The following is a 17,185-nucleotide window of genomic DNA, read 5'->3' as shown; positions in this document are numbered from 1 at the left end:
GTTCATTTGTCACAATGCCCCCCTTCGTAAATCTGTTCGTCCTCTGGAACAACACATGAGGCACGTCCCATCCTGTCTTTGTTTACATGCATAGATTCCAGATAACACTCGGTGCTGTGTCATCTCACCGGGGTCACACATAGTGACCTCTACCTGTCACTGTTCATTCGTAACACTATTTTTCTTTAAGTTCTTGCAGAATCTTAAATTATAACACAGAAATAACTGACACATGGGCATACACATTTAAATATGAACACAACAAATAAACACACATGGTTTTAAATGGGCCTCAATATTTTATTTGAATTATTAATGAAATATATGCAATAAACATTTATCTCTCGCTGGCCCTGATTGACTGATTACAAATTTGTGAGGATTTAACAAATTAATTCTATGATTTCATAGACAGTAGAGTTTGGTTTGACTGTATTCTGAAATTAAATAAAAAAATATATATATTAAAAGTAAGTCAGGGCAATGTCTTCGATTTGAAAGATTTAGGATGAATGAAGTGTTTTACATGACGTGTTTGGTTCAGACATCTTATCTTATATAATACAGACGTTACTTCAAAAAGAAGATGATTACGTCCTATGCGTCATGCATTTAGTCATGCATATTAACCAATGACTTAAATTCGGCCAAGTCACTGGTTTTCTTGGCTAGCTCAGGCAACCCATTCCATGCTCTAATAGCACTAGGGAAGAAGGAGTATTTGTACAAATTTGTCCTAGCATATGGGACGAGGAATGTGCCTTTATCTTGGTGTCTTTCAGAGTATTTTATTAAATTTTGTTTTTGTATTTGAAGATAATGGTTCAGTGTTTTATGTATAATTGCTATATTAATATCCATGTCCATATCAATATTAATATCCATATTGATCTCTGTATTTATATCCATTTCTAAAAAAAAAAAAACCCAAAAAACGCCCGAAACATAAGAAAAAAAAAAACATCTAAATGTTCGTTTAGTCCAATACAAATGAATACAGATGGTTAGTCTAATTACCTCCAATAACTCCTTGACGTACTGCATGACTGGGCCCTTGACTTCGACTGGCTCAATCCAATACCTACTACTCAGGATGCAGCCTGAATCTGTGCGGCAGGTGGGACAGGCTCTGTGGAAGACAATGGCAGGCATGTATTTATTTCGAGAGCAAATACGTCGGCACCAACCAAGAAATATACCAGCTCTATCTTATCTTATACAATACAGACGTTACTTCAAAATAGATGATTACGTAACCAATTACTTTAACAATAATAAACTTAACATCTTATCTTATATAACATCTCAATTCATCTTGCCAGTAATACTTGAATCTAATGGAAAGAATCAGATGTAACCTTACTTGTGATTGGCCATTTTCTTGTTTTGGTTCCATCTTCTTAAGCAATCAAAGCAAACACAATGTTTGCAGTTTTGCTGGAGCCCAAATCTGTTCTCCGACTGAGGTTGTAAGATAGTCTCCAAACAGACTTCGCACGTTTTGTCTTTGCTTTGCTCAAACAGACAATCCTGGAACGAGAGTAATCATGGAAACACTGACCTATACACTCTGTACATTCTGTGTCAACACTGATCTATACACTCAGTACATTCTTATACAATGTATGTATGTGTTCCTAATGAAACCATGACAGCGTTTAAAATCTGAATATAGCATCTCAAAAATGCCCAGATTAAGTAGCTGTAAATTTAAAATAAGAGCCAGAAATTGTTTGCTATCCTTCAATTTTGGTTTGATTTCAGGGTTTAGATCACATCTTAACATTACTTCTTTTAGTTAAATCCAGGTTTATACAAGGCTTGAGTGGTAAAGCGCTTGGCGTCTGAACCGGGGGTCCTGGGTTCGAATCCTGGTGAAGACTGGGATTTTTATTTCGGGATCCTTGGGCGTCTCTGAGTCTACCCAGCTCTAATGGGTACCTGACATCAGTTGGGGAAAAGTAAAGGCAGTTGGTCGTTGTGCTGGCCACATGACACCCTCGTTAACCGTAGGCCACAGAATCAGATGACCTTTAACATCATCTGCCCTATAGACCACAAGGTCTGAAAGGGAAACTTTACTTTTTTTTTACTTTTATACAAGGCTTACATCAACTCTGTCTGTAAAAAAGTTTGTACACGTTATTTCATTCACAACCATTCTCGGATCAAATAAAAATTTCGCATAATTATTCATTGGCGAAGACAAGACATGAGTCAATAAAAAAATAACAAAATATAAAAATAATTACAGGGCGATTAATGTTTTTGTTTGATACCAACAAGGGAAATTAGTCCTTCAGTATTCACAAGTATGGCTAAATATGTAGGTTTTTGGTCTTCTTATATAAATGTACACGCTATTTCTCCCACACCCATTCTGGGACCAACTTTAAACAATTTATTTTATGTACCTAACAAAGCATGAATTAATTTAAAATTTACCGATGTACTCAATTAATTGTTGGCTACTAATTATTTCATTTGATATCGAATAAGAGAAATAACTTATACATTATTGAGAAATGTAGTCGCTAGCATGGAGTTGTCTCCCTTAGATAAGCTTTGTTTAAAAATAAACGATTAAAAAAAATGAATCATTTAAAAAATTAACCAATTTATTCAATTAATTATTGGTTATTAATTTATTTTATTTGATATCGAATAAGAGAAATAACTTATACATTATTGAGAAATATAGTTGTAAGTATTGAGTTGTATCCCTTAGATAAGCTTTGTTTTAAAAAATACAGGATTTCTTAAAACAGTTTGCTTGCAGTATGAAACAAAAATGAAAGTATGCTCTATGTATTCCGTGCGTGTATTTTGTGAAGTGGCTTGAACCACTACAAAGACTCAAGATTCAATTCTAATTCAGGTAATTCATTTTTGCATACAACACGGTGAAAGGCAAAAAAAAAAAAAGACTAGATTTGGAAAGAGATCAACCAGAAACTTGCTTTGTGTAGACAACGTATGAAAAATAGACATTTTTAAACAAGAAGATAGCAACCAAATAAACTACACAAATGATAGCACATATTTGTTGGTTTATGTCTCTCTCATTATACATATAATAGGTCGATATAATTGTAACTTATCGCGAATCTTATAATTTTTGTGATGTTTAAAGTTTCATAGAAAATAAATAAAAAAATCTTTGGACAGAAGCAAAGTAACAAGGAAAAGGTGGAGGTATTTTAACAAGGTACAAACATTGGACGACTTGCTAAGCAAGACAGACCAACTTTTCTATAATTATCTAATGCTATCGTGTTTGGTTTAAATTTAAAGCACGGGAAAAGCGTATCTTAGTTTGCATACTGGTGGTGCGGTTTGCGCGCTGGACTGTCGTTTGGATTTATCGATGGTCGAGGGTTCAAACCCTGCCCGCTCCCATCCCCCGTCGTCCTGCGGGAGGTTTGGACTAGGAAGTAAACTATCTTCAACTCTGAAGGAACATGCGAAACATGCAAAACAAACAAAACAATTACCTTTAAATGCTGGGACCTCTCGCTATTGTTTGTTGGGTGAAGTTTTGGCTTTTTGCAAAAGTCACAAACTTGGAAGTGTGATAAAGGGCAGGCAGGGTCGTGGCATTCACCCACAGCGTCCTTGGCGCAAAGTTCAGGTTGGAAAGACTCATTCCTTGCTGAGACCGGTGGGCAGATCTGTGACTTCTTCACCGTCATCTCCATCACCACGTCGTCGTCCGTGCTGTCACCTGAGCTGTCATCTGAGCTGTCATCTGAGCTGTCACCTGAGCTGTCATCTGAGCTGTCGTCTGAGCTGCTATCTGAGCTGCCATCTGAGCTGATGTAGTCTGAGCTGTCCACAGAGGTGTCAGAGTAAGATTCGGATTCCTCTACTGCTCAAGAAAAACAAAATGTTTAAACAATTTTTGTTAAAAGTACGGGAGATAAAAAAATTATTTTTTTCTAGATTTATTAGAGGCCCCTATGTTGCCTTTACTATATAGGATACCTCTAAGATAAAGCAGATTATAACGTCGCATAAAAGGTGGACTATAAAAGGAATAAACATTTCAAACCGGAATGCGTGGGATATAGCACTACTACATGAAAGACGGAACCATAATCTTCAAATACAAAAACAAAATCTAATAAAATACTCAGAAAGACACAAAGATAAAAGCACATTCCTTGGCGAGGAAATTCGTACAAATGCTCCTTCTTCCCTAGTGCTATTAAAGCATGGAAATAGTTGCCTGAGTCAGCCAGGAAATTTAGAATATTACGTCATTGATTAACGTGCATGACCAGATTGACCTAAGGACACGTAATTATCTCTATTTGACGTAACGTCTGTATATTATAAGATAAGATAAGGCAAACGAACCAATTTATTTGCTCATTTCTATATGCTATCTCAATTCAAAAGTGAAAAACAAAGCATTGTGGGATTTCAGGCCAAGGACAAACAGTATTTTCCAAATTTAAGAAGAATGATTCATCATTTATCTTACATTTTTAAACACCGCACATTAAACAGGTGGACTTGTTCAGTTTTATGCACTTTGGTTTTTAAAATATGATTTTGGCGGGAACCTTGGTATAATTTGGCATAGGTCTCAACCTCACTTTTCAACGTTCTACTGAGATAGGGAGTCAAAAGGCTTATAGTTACAGGAAAATAACCAGAGCGTGACATCATGTTCATTGTCACAAAATGAAATACAACAAGGGTCAAGGTATTACTTGAACTTTTTATTTTGAACAATATTAGAGATTAGAGAAATAGAAATTAGATCTTGAACTGGCAGAAGCTTTCTTTTAATTATATCTATATTTCTATCAAGTCTATTTTGTTGATAATATTCATATAGGCCTATACCTATTTTATCTGTGGTGTGAAAATAATAAAATGGTAAATACAAAAGATAACTATCGTGTAGAAACCGGAAATGCTAAAAATAGTAACCTGTTGTTCTGTAGGTCCGAAACGCTCCAGTGCGATGCATATTATGCACTATTGAGAACGCTTCTAAAGATGTCTGGGGGTCTTGCTGACCAGAGAACCGGATTCGTCGCTGAATAAACGTCTGGGGACGTTGCTGATTAGAGGACCGGAGTCGTCGCCGCCTGGACGTCTGAGGATGGAGCTGATTTAAAGTCTGGGGGTGAGGCTGATTGGAAGATTGGTGGTGGGGATGACTGGAAAACCGGGGGTGGGGATAATTGGAAAACAGGGGGTGGGGCTGACTGGAAAACAGGGGGTGGGGCTGACTGGAAAACAGGGGGTGGGGATGACTTGAAGACTGTGGGTGGGGCTGACTGGAAGACTGGGGGTGGGGATGACTGGAAGACTGGGGGTGGGGATGACTGGAAGACTGTGGGTGGGGCTGACTGGAAGACTGGGGGTAGGAATGACTGGAAGACTGTGGGTGGGGCTGACTGGAAGACTGGGGGTGGGTCTGACTGGAAGACTGGGGGTGGGGATGACTGGAAGACTGTGGGTGGGGATGACTGGAAGACTGTGGGTAGGGATGACTGGAAGACTGTGGGTGGGGCTCACTGGAAGACTGGGGGTGGGGCTGACTGGAAGACTGGGGGTAGGGATAACTGGAAGACTGTGGGTGGGGCTGTCTGGAAGACTGGGGGTGGGGCTGACTGGAAGACTGGGGGTGGGGCTGACTGGAAGACTGGGGATGGTTAGTAGTCTGGTTGTCGACATGACCAGAAGTAAGGGGCTGACGCTGATCATAGGTCTGGGAATATCGCAGACGGGCATTCCGGGTGAAGATCTGCCCTGATCCTAGACTTAATGCAACCCTGAATGCCCGAGAATATGGAAGCCTGTGACGGACGGAGCCATTTCTGAAGAGAAAAAAAGTTTTTATGCCAATAAAATAATACAAACAGTTATTAATTCGACAATGTTATGTTTTTCATAAAAAATGTTTCGCTTAAAAAATGTATGCTTAGATCTCTAGATCTAGACAGACTCGACCAAGTAACCGTATCTTTTAGTGCACCAAGCTTAAAATTGAGACCCAAATAAAGTTTAATATTGAGGCTCATATATTATTATAGTCTTAACTTTAACGTTTAAAGCAAAGACTAGAAATCTAGATATAGACTGAACTTTAGGGGAGGACTAGGTGTCAAAATTGACCCGGGCTTTTCAATACCATCCTGCCCATACATTGTATATCATATGATGGACATCCAACTCAAGGTCTACTTCTCCTCAATATCACTAAGTTTGATGATGCATTAATGTTTCGATAACTGTAGGCATACAGTGAACACTTTATCCTTATATGACATATAGGCCTTAGGTCTCCTTTTAATCGCTAAAAGGGTGGAGCCTACTATTAGTATTGCCAAAACATGTAGATTATTACATTATTTCGGACAAAAAAAAGTGTTAGATTACATTATTATTGCACTGCAGAGTCTGTAAAGCGAGGCTCAAATGGCTCCTTTTAAAAAACCTATAACAATTTAATACGTGGCATAATGCGACCATTTCGGTGGCCCAACCGGCCCATTTTGGGTAACAGCACACCGGGTATTTGCCAGAATGCCCATATATCATATAACCAGCCCGCCCCTGCTTAACTTTAAATATTAGATATCTAGATCTACACTTTACAAGCAGAGATTAGATAGACTCTATCTATCGTAGACGTAACTTTAAAGCAAAGATTAGATATCTAGATCTACACTTTACTAGCAGAGATTAGATATCTAGATCTACACTTTACAAGCAGAGATTAGATAGACTCTATCTATCGTAGACATAACTTTAAAGCAAATACTAGATATATAGATCTACACTTTACAAGCAGAGATTAGATAGACTCTATCTATCGTAGACGTAACTTTAAAGCAAAGATTAGATATCTAGATCTACACTTTACAAGCAGAGAATAGATAGACTCTATCTATAGTAGACGTAACTTTAAAGCGAAGATTAGATATCTAGATCTACACTTTACAAGCAGAGATTATAGATAGACACTACCTATCGTACACATAACTTTAAAGCAAATATTAGATAATAGATCTACACTTTACAAGATATCTAGATCTACACTTTACAAGATATCTAGATCTACACTTTACAAGCAGAGATTAGATAGACTATCTATCGTAGACGTAACTTTAAAGCAAAGATTAGATATCTAGATCTACACTTTACAAGCAAAGATTAGATATCTAGATCTACGTTTTACAAGCAAAGATTAGATATCTAGATCTACACTTTACAAGCAGAGATTAGATAGACTCTATCTATCGTAGACGTAACTTTAAAGCAAAGATTAGTATCTAGATCTACACTTTACAAGCAAAGATTAGATATCTAGATCTACGTTTTACAAGCAAAGATTAGATATCTAGATCTACACTTTACAAGCAGAGATTAGATAGACTCTGTCTAGATGTAGACTAATACAAAACCTTGCACCTGCATCCTCCAGAGACATGTATTCCAAAACTAAATCAACTTCTCGTCAAGATTTGAATGTGCACTGCGCATGACCATAATTTCTCTTTGTTCTAAATTCTAAATGCTTGTAAATACCCAAGACATTCATTCATACGGCCACTGTCGTCCTTGACACCTGTAAACTATATTTGACAAACTGACCTATTTTAGATGGTGACCTTTATTATAAATCCAGATACTGGACTCTCCGATTTACAAACAGAACAGAAAGTCATATAAAAGTAGCTGCCCTTTTTCATCTACAAAATAGACAGTCGACTGTATTGTAAAGCGCGTTCATCAAAAGTTCCATAATCTAATCAATAATTTAAGATGAGCGATTGTTGGACATTTAGATAATGTATTAAATTTTAGTTGTAATGCGCAAATGTAAAACTAATTAAGAATATTATTACGGAATTAAATTAATGCTCAATCTCAGGCACTGCCAGGGTTTTCTGCTGATGCAGCAGGTCTGTGGCAGTACTGCCCTTGGACAGGTAATATGGATCCTCTTAGGAAAGCTTAGGGCTTTGAATATGTCTGTAATGTCAGTTGTCATTATCCCACGTGGGCTTGACATAACAAAATGGTGTATTGTCATTTTAGACAGCTTCCACATTTTAGACAGCTTCCACCGTCGCTTAATCTCTAAGCTTAGATTTTCATATTATCTTCGTGTTTCAATTACTATTATTATGTTAGAAATGAACGAGTAGTCATTCTCTGGCGCTGCCAGGGTCGAGTTTCGCTAAAGAGAAACAAAATTCATCGTAGTCCCTTTAACAGTTTCCACTGAGGAATTTTCTGGTGATGTGGCAGGTCTGCAGAAGTACCGCCCTCTGACAGGCAACGAAGATGTTCCTAGGAATGTTAAGGGCCTTGAAGGTGTCTGTGAGGTCAGTTGTTATTATCCCCTCGGTTGATATAACAATGGGGTATATTGTTATTTTGGACAATTTCCATAGACGCTTAATCTCCAAGCCTAGGTTCCCATATTTTCTCTGTTTTTCTATCTCAGTTTTTCTTAAATTATGAGACAGTGGTACGGCGATATCGATAATGGTAGCGGTTTTTTCTTTTTTATCGATGAACAGCAGATCCGGGCGATTGAAATCTACCGTTTTGTCGGTCAGAATAGGCCTATCCCAGTACAGCAGATGTTCAGTAGACTCGAGAACCTCTTGCGGAGAGTATTTATAATAAGGGGGAGTGTCCTTACCGATCAATTTGTACGTCAAAGCCAAGTGTTGGTGTATTAACTTTGCAACTTGGTTACTATTATTATTAGTATTATGTTAGAAAAGAACGAGTAATCATTCTCTGGCGCTACCAGGGTCGAGCTTCGTTAGAAAGAAACAAAATCCATCATTGTAGTCCCTTTATCAGTTTCCCCTGAGAAATTCTCTGGTGATGCGGCAGATCTGCAGCAGTACCGCCCTCTGACAGATCCACCGAGAATTTTCTTAGGGATGTGAAGGGCCTTTAAAGTATTGTCCCGTCAGTTGATATTATTTTTATTATTATTTTATTGTTATTTTAACTCTAAACCTTTGAATATGAATGCAAATAAATAAATAAACAAATATTTCATATTTGATATTTTGGCAAATCGGCACTATTTAAGCAACATATTCTAAAACAAATTCATATAGATCTAGATACTCTCTATTCCCTAAAACCATTTAAAGACACAAGAATTAGGTTACTAGAGATCGACCGGGAAAACCAATGATTTAGTATAATATAAATCTCTACGCCCGACTACGCTAACAGATGGGTTCTCTTTAGAGGTTGGCTAATTTTAAACGAACACCTGTAATTTAAAAGATTAGACATTTACAACCTGGTAGCCTTTTCCGTAAACGTAGCTTTAAGGTAATAAAAACTAAGCTTAAACATTTTTTTTTTTTTTTTTTTTTTATAAAGACATATAATAAATACAAGAACACATGATTTTCCGATTATACTTATATTAAACAAAAAGAATTGTTTAAAATATGGTAATTACGTTTCTGAATATTAAACATTTTATGACAACGTAAAGGCATTTCTAATTGTGGATTTTCATACACGGTGGAAAAACTATAAATAGAAAACTTTTTGGCGTATCTGGTGCACTAAATTTTTTTTTTAAGAAGTAAAAGTTCCCAGTTCAGACCTTGAGATCTATTTGGCAGACGATGTAAAGGTCATCTGTTTCTGTAGCCCACTGTTAACGAGGGTGTCATGTGGCTAAACCACCATTACTTTCCCAAATTAATATCAGATACCCATTAGAGCCGGGTAGACTCAAGAGGCGCCCAAAGATCCCGAAATTAAAATCCGCAGTCTTCACCAGGATTCGAACCCGGGACCTCAGTTCAAAAAGGCAAGTATTTTACTGCTAAGCCAACGCGCCCCCCCCCCTGTACTAAATTTAAGGAAGTGTTAACACGTTACGCCTATGTATACGAAAAAATTTTGACCACATTTTTTTAGAACTGTAAAAAATTATTTCAAGCTTTTCCGTTCGGAGCAAAAAAATATTTTCAGTGGAAAAAGCGTTGGACTTTCACTCTAACTAGGAGATAGATACGAAGATGTTACGCATTGAGACTAATTGAGATAGTGTTAAAAGTAGAGATCAGTTCTTCAAAACTCGCAATCTAGAGGGCAGATGATGTCACATCTATTTCTAAGGCCCACAGTTAACCAGGATGTCATGTGACCAACTAATGTCAGATGCTCAATAGAGTAGGGTGGAAACATGTAAGCGGCCTAAAAAAAATCAGGAAATTAATTCAGTCTTCACTGAGATTCAAACCCGAGAATCTCTTTTCGGGAGCCAAGCGCTGAACCACCCAGCCACCATGTCCCTTATCTCAATGCGTACTAATCTTGAAATAAGAGTCATTAATGACTGAGTAATGATAATGATAACCTATATAATCCATCATCGAACCACTTACCTGGTTCTACGGAGAGATCTGTGAATATTTCTGCTGGAGCCAGGCATCGTCAGGAATTAACTCTAGGGTTGAGTTGACAACTCACAGCACTAACACAAAACAATGAGAAAAAAACACAAGTCCGAGTCCGAATGGAATGAATTGAGAGTAGTCCGATGATGTGAAGACACGAAGTCAACAGAGTTGATGTCGAGACGAGTCCAACAGCTGGACAGTTGACCAAGGCAGGGGTTATATACCACCCAACACTCGGAAGCGGGACACATGGGTGACCACCTTGGGGGCGGGGGGGGGGGAGAGGCGGGAAGGGGTTTTCAATATGGTGACACAATAGGACGTATGAGGGAAGTTCTGGTGGGAAGGGGGGCGACCAATGATTCGTTAGAGATGACCTAGTTCAGATAGTACATACATGACATAAATATTTCTTTTAAAGTCATTAATTGTAATGGTACTAGGGAGAGTGTGTGTGTATTTGACAATATTGTAATAATCTGACATGTTGAAAGTCTAATTTTTTTGTTAAATTGACCATTAATTATATTTTATAATTAAGTGTTTTGAAAACAAGATTATATTTTTAACAGACAACAGACCGTTTCATTTCATTGTAACAGGCACAATAATTCACTGGCTAAAAGTATATTAGGGAGCTTATTAAAATGTGGCCCATTTAGTGGAAGTTAAAAAAAAACAAAAAAAAATAGAGGGGATGTTTCAGCATGTCACAGATGTGTGTGTGCGTGTGAGCAAAGTTAATTTTTTTTGTAAGGTGTTTTCACGGCTCACCGACAGACTTGACAGAGTACAATACAAAGGGTAGGAATAGTCTGACACTTAGATGTATAGCTTGTAGGGCGGCGACTCGATCCCGTAGGATTTAACAAACGCAGAAGATTTAGTAGCGTTAGTTTAGGCGTGGGTTAGGGTCTCCACCTATATAGAGTAGAGCAGTCATTAAGTTAAATTTATATAGATTCAAAGTACTCTAATAATTATGCAGACAAAGTAATTACATGCAACAAGAGTGAGAATCATTACTAGACGAAAAGAGTCAGTGTAATAATGCTTGTACCTATATATATATTAACTCTTTCTCTCCGTAATTATTTACCACATTCTGGTAAAATCAACGCTGGTATCGTCAGTTAGGAGAGAAAGAGTTAAAATGAAGTAAAATGAGGTAGTAACGATTGGGAGAGAGACGGGTCGTGAAACAGCAGTAATGAACAAACCGTCGGGCGTAGCCGGTATGTTAACTCCAATATTTGATACACAAACCTTCCTTAACTTGCTTAAATTGCAGAGGAACTAGTAGTAGACAATAGTTTGTCTAGATTCTGGATGTCAATTCTACAAAGATACTAGAATCACATTATGGACACCTAGAATTATATAATAAGAGTCAGTAATCTTATAATGAGAAACTAAAATGTAATAAAATACTCTGAAAGACACAAAGATAAAGGCACATTTCTCGTCCCATATGCTAGGACAAATTTGTACAAATACTCCTTCTTCCCTAGTGCTATTAGAGCATGGAATGGGTTGAGCTAGCCAGGAAAACCAGTGACTTGGCAGAATTTAAGTCATTGGTTAATATGTATGACTGAATGCATGACCCGTAGGACGTAATCATCTTCTTTTTTGAAGTAACGTCTGTTATTATTATATAAGATAAGAAGATATAAGTCATAAAGAGAGAAGACTTATATACACAAGGGGCAAATATGATATATTACAGATCTCTTATATGCTAAGATGATACAGGCTAGGCTCATCTGGTATCTGAGACAGAGAAACAGTACGATTTATGGATTTCTATATTAGATGATGATACATCCAGCCCAAAAGCTTCCATTTTGTTTCTGCTACTATTTCCCACTCATTTCTTATTCTCCACAAAACAAAGAGCTCTACTGTTTACAATATCATCACAAACGACCGCACAAGACCGCAAATAAAGCTTGCCAATGAGGTGCTGGGAGTAGAAACGGACTTCAACTGTTTTCTTAGAGCTGGTCATCAAGATGGTCGCTGTTTCTTCATTTCTTTTGTCTCCGTAGATCGTAAGACGGATCGAGCGGTCAAGCTTATCATGACGCCCTATATTGTTGGTATTGTCCAGTGGTGGACGCTAAACAAGATGGTCACTGTTTCTTCATTTCTTTAGTCTCAGTAGATCATAAGACGGATCGAGCGGTCAAGCTTATCAAGACGTCCTATATTGTTGGCATTGTCCGGTGGTGGACGCTAAACAAACAGTGGCCAATGTGCACGTGTCCACCTCGCGCAGGGTACGTAAACTTACAACACCAAAACGAGGCTTTGTCTGTAAGTAATTAAAAGGCAGTAACTCGTTTCTAATTAAATGTCTGTTTGTGTGTGTGTATTTATATATGTGTGTGTGTGTGTGTGTGTATTTATATATGTGTGTGTGTGTGTATTTATATATATGTGTGTGTGTGTATTTATATATGTGTGTGTGTATTTATATATGTGTGTGTGTGTTTCTATTCTATATCACCTCATTCAATGTCTGTTTGTGTGTGTGTGTGTGGTGTGTGTGTGTGTGTTTCTATTCTATATCACCTCATTAAATGTCTGTTTGTGTGTGTGTATTTATGTGTGTGTGTGTTTCTATTCTATGTGTGTGTGTGTATTTATATATGTGTGTGTGTATTTATATATGTGTGTGTGTGTTTCTATTCTATATCACCTCATTAAATGTCTGTTTGTGTGTGTGTATTTATGTGTGTGTGTGTTTCTATTCTATATCACCTCATTCAATGTCTGTTTGTGTGTGTGTATTTTTATATATGTGTGTGTGTATTTATGTGTGTGTGTGTGTTTCTATTCTATGTCACTTCATTCAATGTCTGTTTGTGTGTGTATTTTTATATATGTGTGTGTGTATTTATGTGTGTGTGTGTTTCTATTCTATGTCACCTCATTAAATGTCTGTGTGTGTGTGGTGTGTGTGTGTGTGTCAGTATAATACAAGTACTTTTATTTAAAAAAAAATTAAAATCAAAATTTTTTCTAATTTTAAAAATGTCTACTTTGTATTTCTTTCTTTCCTTAGTACAATATCCCCCTTCCCCCCCCCCCCCCCCAAAAAAAAAAAAGATAAATTCGTAATTCTTATGCTATATGCTAGGACAGATTCATGTATGCGCACATTGGCTTGGGATATGGAATAGACCGCCGTGATCAGCCAAGAAAATTGGATGACCACTAGTTACAGTTTAAACTCTTAGTAACATGACCTAGATTAACATATGGGGACATCTGACAAATGAATAAATATTTGTCTTTTTAAGTAAGAAAGTTTGTAATTTATGAGAAACTTACGTCCCCTGGTTAACCTTTGACCTACACGTTGCAGAGGATTAGGTCTAGGTCTCGCTCCTCCTTGCGCTCAGGCAACTTGCTTGACTGCGTATTTAAAACCTAGATCTATAAGTTCAGATATTGCTTCGTCTTATTCAATGTGCCTTTCACCTGTTTTATGTTAGTTGATATTGGAAAGCGCATTGAGCCTAACTCAAGTCTGTAGGTGTGGACCACTCAGAGTTCTTTAACATGTGGGGGCGGCCGGGGGCGCTGCATATTAGAGCATGGAATGGGTTGCCTGAGTCAGCCAGGAAAACCAGTGACTTGGCTGAATTTAAGTCATTGGTTAATATGCATGACTAAATGCATGACGCGTAGGACGTAATCATCTTCTTTTTTGAAGTAACGTCTGTATTATATAAGATAAGATAGGATAGGATCGTCACGGAGGAGCTTACAGCAGCACCCCCCCCCCTTATCGTATACATTACAAAGTTCCTTCAAAAGAGAGATAATATGATTGCGTCCTACGTGTATATATGCATAGTTTAGTGTTGCAATGACATGAACTCTACATTCGATGTTAGAATAACTTAAAATGTACACTGTAAATTTATTCACTGCATTTTGTTTTTGTTGCGAATTTTGTTAGCAGACGCGACCAGAAATAAATCATTAACACTAAAATTCCCAATATTAGGCCTACTTTATTATTTGAAATTCGTATTAAAAGCTTAACTCTTTCTCTCCTAATTGACGATACCAACGTTGATTTGACCTCATTATATTAAATTAATGTTTGTGTTATATACAAAGAGCATGCATTTTCCTTTTATACTAAATAAAACACTTCCCGATAACTAATGACAAAGCTATTGAAGCTTAATGATAACAGGGGAGTGAAATAGTAATGATTAAAATGAGGAATTCCGCCGAAACGTGGAAAAATATTTACGGAGAGAAAGAGTTAAATGTTAAAATACTGAGTAAAATGCTTCTTTTTACAAATGAAATACTGCAAAATATAAGGCGGTCGGGTTAGACGTTGGCAGGGCCCCGAACACAGGGTGCATATCAGCCTAACCAAGGTTCTTGTTAGGTTCTATTTTGTTATTGTTTTAGTAGCAATGCTGAGGTGGGGCAATTGTAGTTAAACTAAATTTTCTTTTGTTGGGACCAATCAAATTATCTTATCTTATACATCATTTTGTTGAAACCAATGTGTCCAGGTAAATTTCGAAACTTGAAGCCATTTAGAGGCAAACTGTTGCTTGAGGTTACAAGTTAGAAGAGACTAGACTTGATCGTTAGACATACAAAGGCAATGTGGCTCTAGTGGACGACACCTTGAAGAGTTCATCCCTCAACCAGCGTCTCCCTTTCTTCCGCGTCTGAACAAATACCCAGACTGTCTGTAGGGTCACCAATACCGTACACGAGAACCCTTGGGGCCCTTTCCAACAGCTGACACGCATTCATTCAACTGTGCGGCGTATCATATTGTATCATATTGTGTCATATTGTATAATATTGTATCATATTGATCTTCTTGGTGCTAAAAAAAAATTGTTGAATTCATCAGTGGTCGTCATGACATCTCGTGACGTCTGCTAGGATGGTCTAGTTATTAAGAGTGAGAAAGTGAGAGAGAGAGAGAGAGAAAGTGTGTGAGAGAGAGAGAGAAAGTGAGAGAGAGAGAGAGAGAACGTGAGAGAGAGAGAGAGAAAGTGAGAGAGAGAAAGTTAGAGAGAGAGAGAGACAAAGTGAGAGAGAGAGAGAAAGTGAGAGATAGAGAAAGTTAGAGAGAGAGAGACAGAGAGAGAGATAGAGAGAGAGACAGAGAGAGAGAAAGACAGAGAGAGATAGAGAGAGAGACAGAGAGAGAGACAGAGAGAGAGAAAGACAGAGAGATATAGAGAGAGAGACAGAGAGAGATAGAGAGAGAGACACAGAGAGAGACAGAGAGAGAGACAGATAGAGAGAGAGACAGAGAGAGAGATAGAGAGAGAGACAGAGAGAGAGAGAGACAGAGAGAGAGAGACAGAGAGACAGAGAAAGAGAGACAGAGAAAGAGAGAGACACAGAGAGAGAGAGAGTTACAAGGACTTAATTAGGTCACTATATGGTATATTAATTAGTTCAAATTTGTTGAAAATGGTCTCGCTTGACTCCAAAATTATCCGACTTATTATTTAAAAAAAAAAAGGTGTGCGGGGGGGGGGGGGGGGCGGCTGGGCTTGTTGATCGGCATTAAATAAAAAAAAAAGTTTGTGAATATTTTAAACCAATTATAATTTTTTTTATTGATGATCAACTCTGTTTCTTTCCCCCTGCCCCCCTCCCTCCCTTTACCCGTATTCTCCAGAAGTCAGGGGTCAAGTCACTACCGTCACGCTTTACTGGTGTTGATGACGCGGGCTTGGACGTAGAACTATCAGCTGTTATCTTCACGCTAAACAATGAAAACATCAGAGGCGTCCCCCTGCTTGGACGTCTTTAAGCTCATCAAACAGCATTGTCGTCACAAGTGTTCTACACCCAATCAGGTCTGTTACGTCTGAAAAAAAAAAAGAGAGGGGAAGGGTGGCGGCAAAAATAGTTCGGTGCCTCCGCGCTGTAACTTGCGTAAATATGTCCAAGCGGAGAGTTAACGCACTGGTAACCCAATCATTCATCCATCCATTGGCCTCCTTCAGTCGTAGAACGACTATGGTTCATCTCAGAGCACACTTCCTCATGTGGCTGTGGAGCCCTATTTTGGAGAGACACTCCCGTCCACAGATAGCGCAGGTTAAGGTGTCGGTGGTAGAGGAGCTGGCCGTTTTTCGGATTGTACGTTTTTCTTCCTGAGCTGAGACCCATGTACTTTCACAGGTAACCCAATAACACAGGCGAAAGACCAACAAAGGGATATGCTCGAAGTTGATGCGCAATGTCAAGTAATCCGTTTAATAACGAATGGAACCGTCGTAAGTCCTTGAGATAACTATCTACGTCTGAATAAGGGAAGTAGATTCTACATAATTGAGAGACATAGTTCTAAATGTGGAGATTTTTTAAAGTGATTTTGTTATTATATTTTGCTTCTTATAATATGTACACACAAACAAAAACAGCCATTTCCTATTTTAGGGGAAAAATATGCTTGTTTTAATTATTTTTTTTTTTTGCAATTAAACATTTAAATTTAAACTTTATATGTCCTCTTAGGCCGTTGCTAAATCACATTCACCTATTCCTAAGTCTGTTGGGGCACCACACAAGATTTGTCGACCGTCTTTCTCCATTTATCTTTGACTTTTGTCTTAGAGCCTCTTACGATGACAGGCTCGTCCTTTTATGTTTTCCTCCCATCGCTTCTCTGTCTGCCTCTTCTCCTTTTACCTGGCACTGTTCCCTGAAGGAAAGTCTTTGTGAGCCCCGAAGATGGCCATAGAGTTTTA

General features: G+C 37.9%; 1 protein-coding gene across 3 annotated transcripts; it reads right to left on the bottom strand.

Annotated features, from left to right (window-relative positions):
- Positions 1-296: 296 nt before the first annotated feature.
- Positions 297-12,289, bottom strand: LOC106080179 (proteoglycan 4-like). Of its 3 annotated transcripts, XM_056005180.1 has the most exons (7): positions 12,149-12,289; positions 10,407-10,495; positions 4,942-5,837; positions 3,495-3,868; positions 1,364-1,530; positions 1,018-1,129; positions 297-437 (listed from the first exon to the last, which is right to left on the bottom strand). In XM_056005180.1, exons 2-7 carry the CDS (start codon positions 10,451-10,453, stop codon positions 384-386), a joined length of 1,650 nt encoding a protein of 549 aa, XP_055861155.1. In that variant the 5' UTR covers positions 10,454-10,495; positions 12,149-12,289; the 3' UTR covers positions 297-383. The 3 variants fall into 3 exon arrangements, with proteins under 3 accessions (XP_055861155.1, XP_055861153.1, XP_055861156.1); XM_056005178.1 differs by lacking the exon at positions 12,149-12,289 and having other exon boundaries at positions 10,407-10,667; XM_056005181.1 differs by lacking the exons at positions 10,407-10,495; positions 12,149-12,289 and adding an exon at positions 7,428-7,488.
- Between the last annotated feature and the right edge of the window lie 4,896 nt (positions 12,290-17,185).

The sequence above is a fragment of the Biomphalaria glabrata genome, chromosome 12, assembly GCF_947242115.1.
Source record: "Biomphalaria glabrata chromosome 12, xgBioGlab47.1, whole genome shotgun sequence".
Taxonomy (NCBI): Eukaryota; Metazoa; Mollusca; class Gastropoda; family Planorbidae; genus Biomphalaria; species Biomphalaria glabrata.
This window is presented reverse-complemented; position numbering and strand designations above follow the sequence as displayed.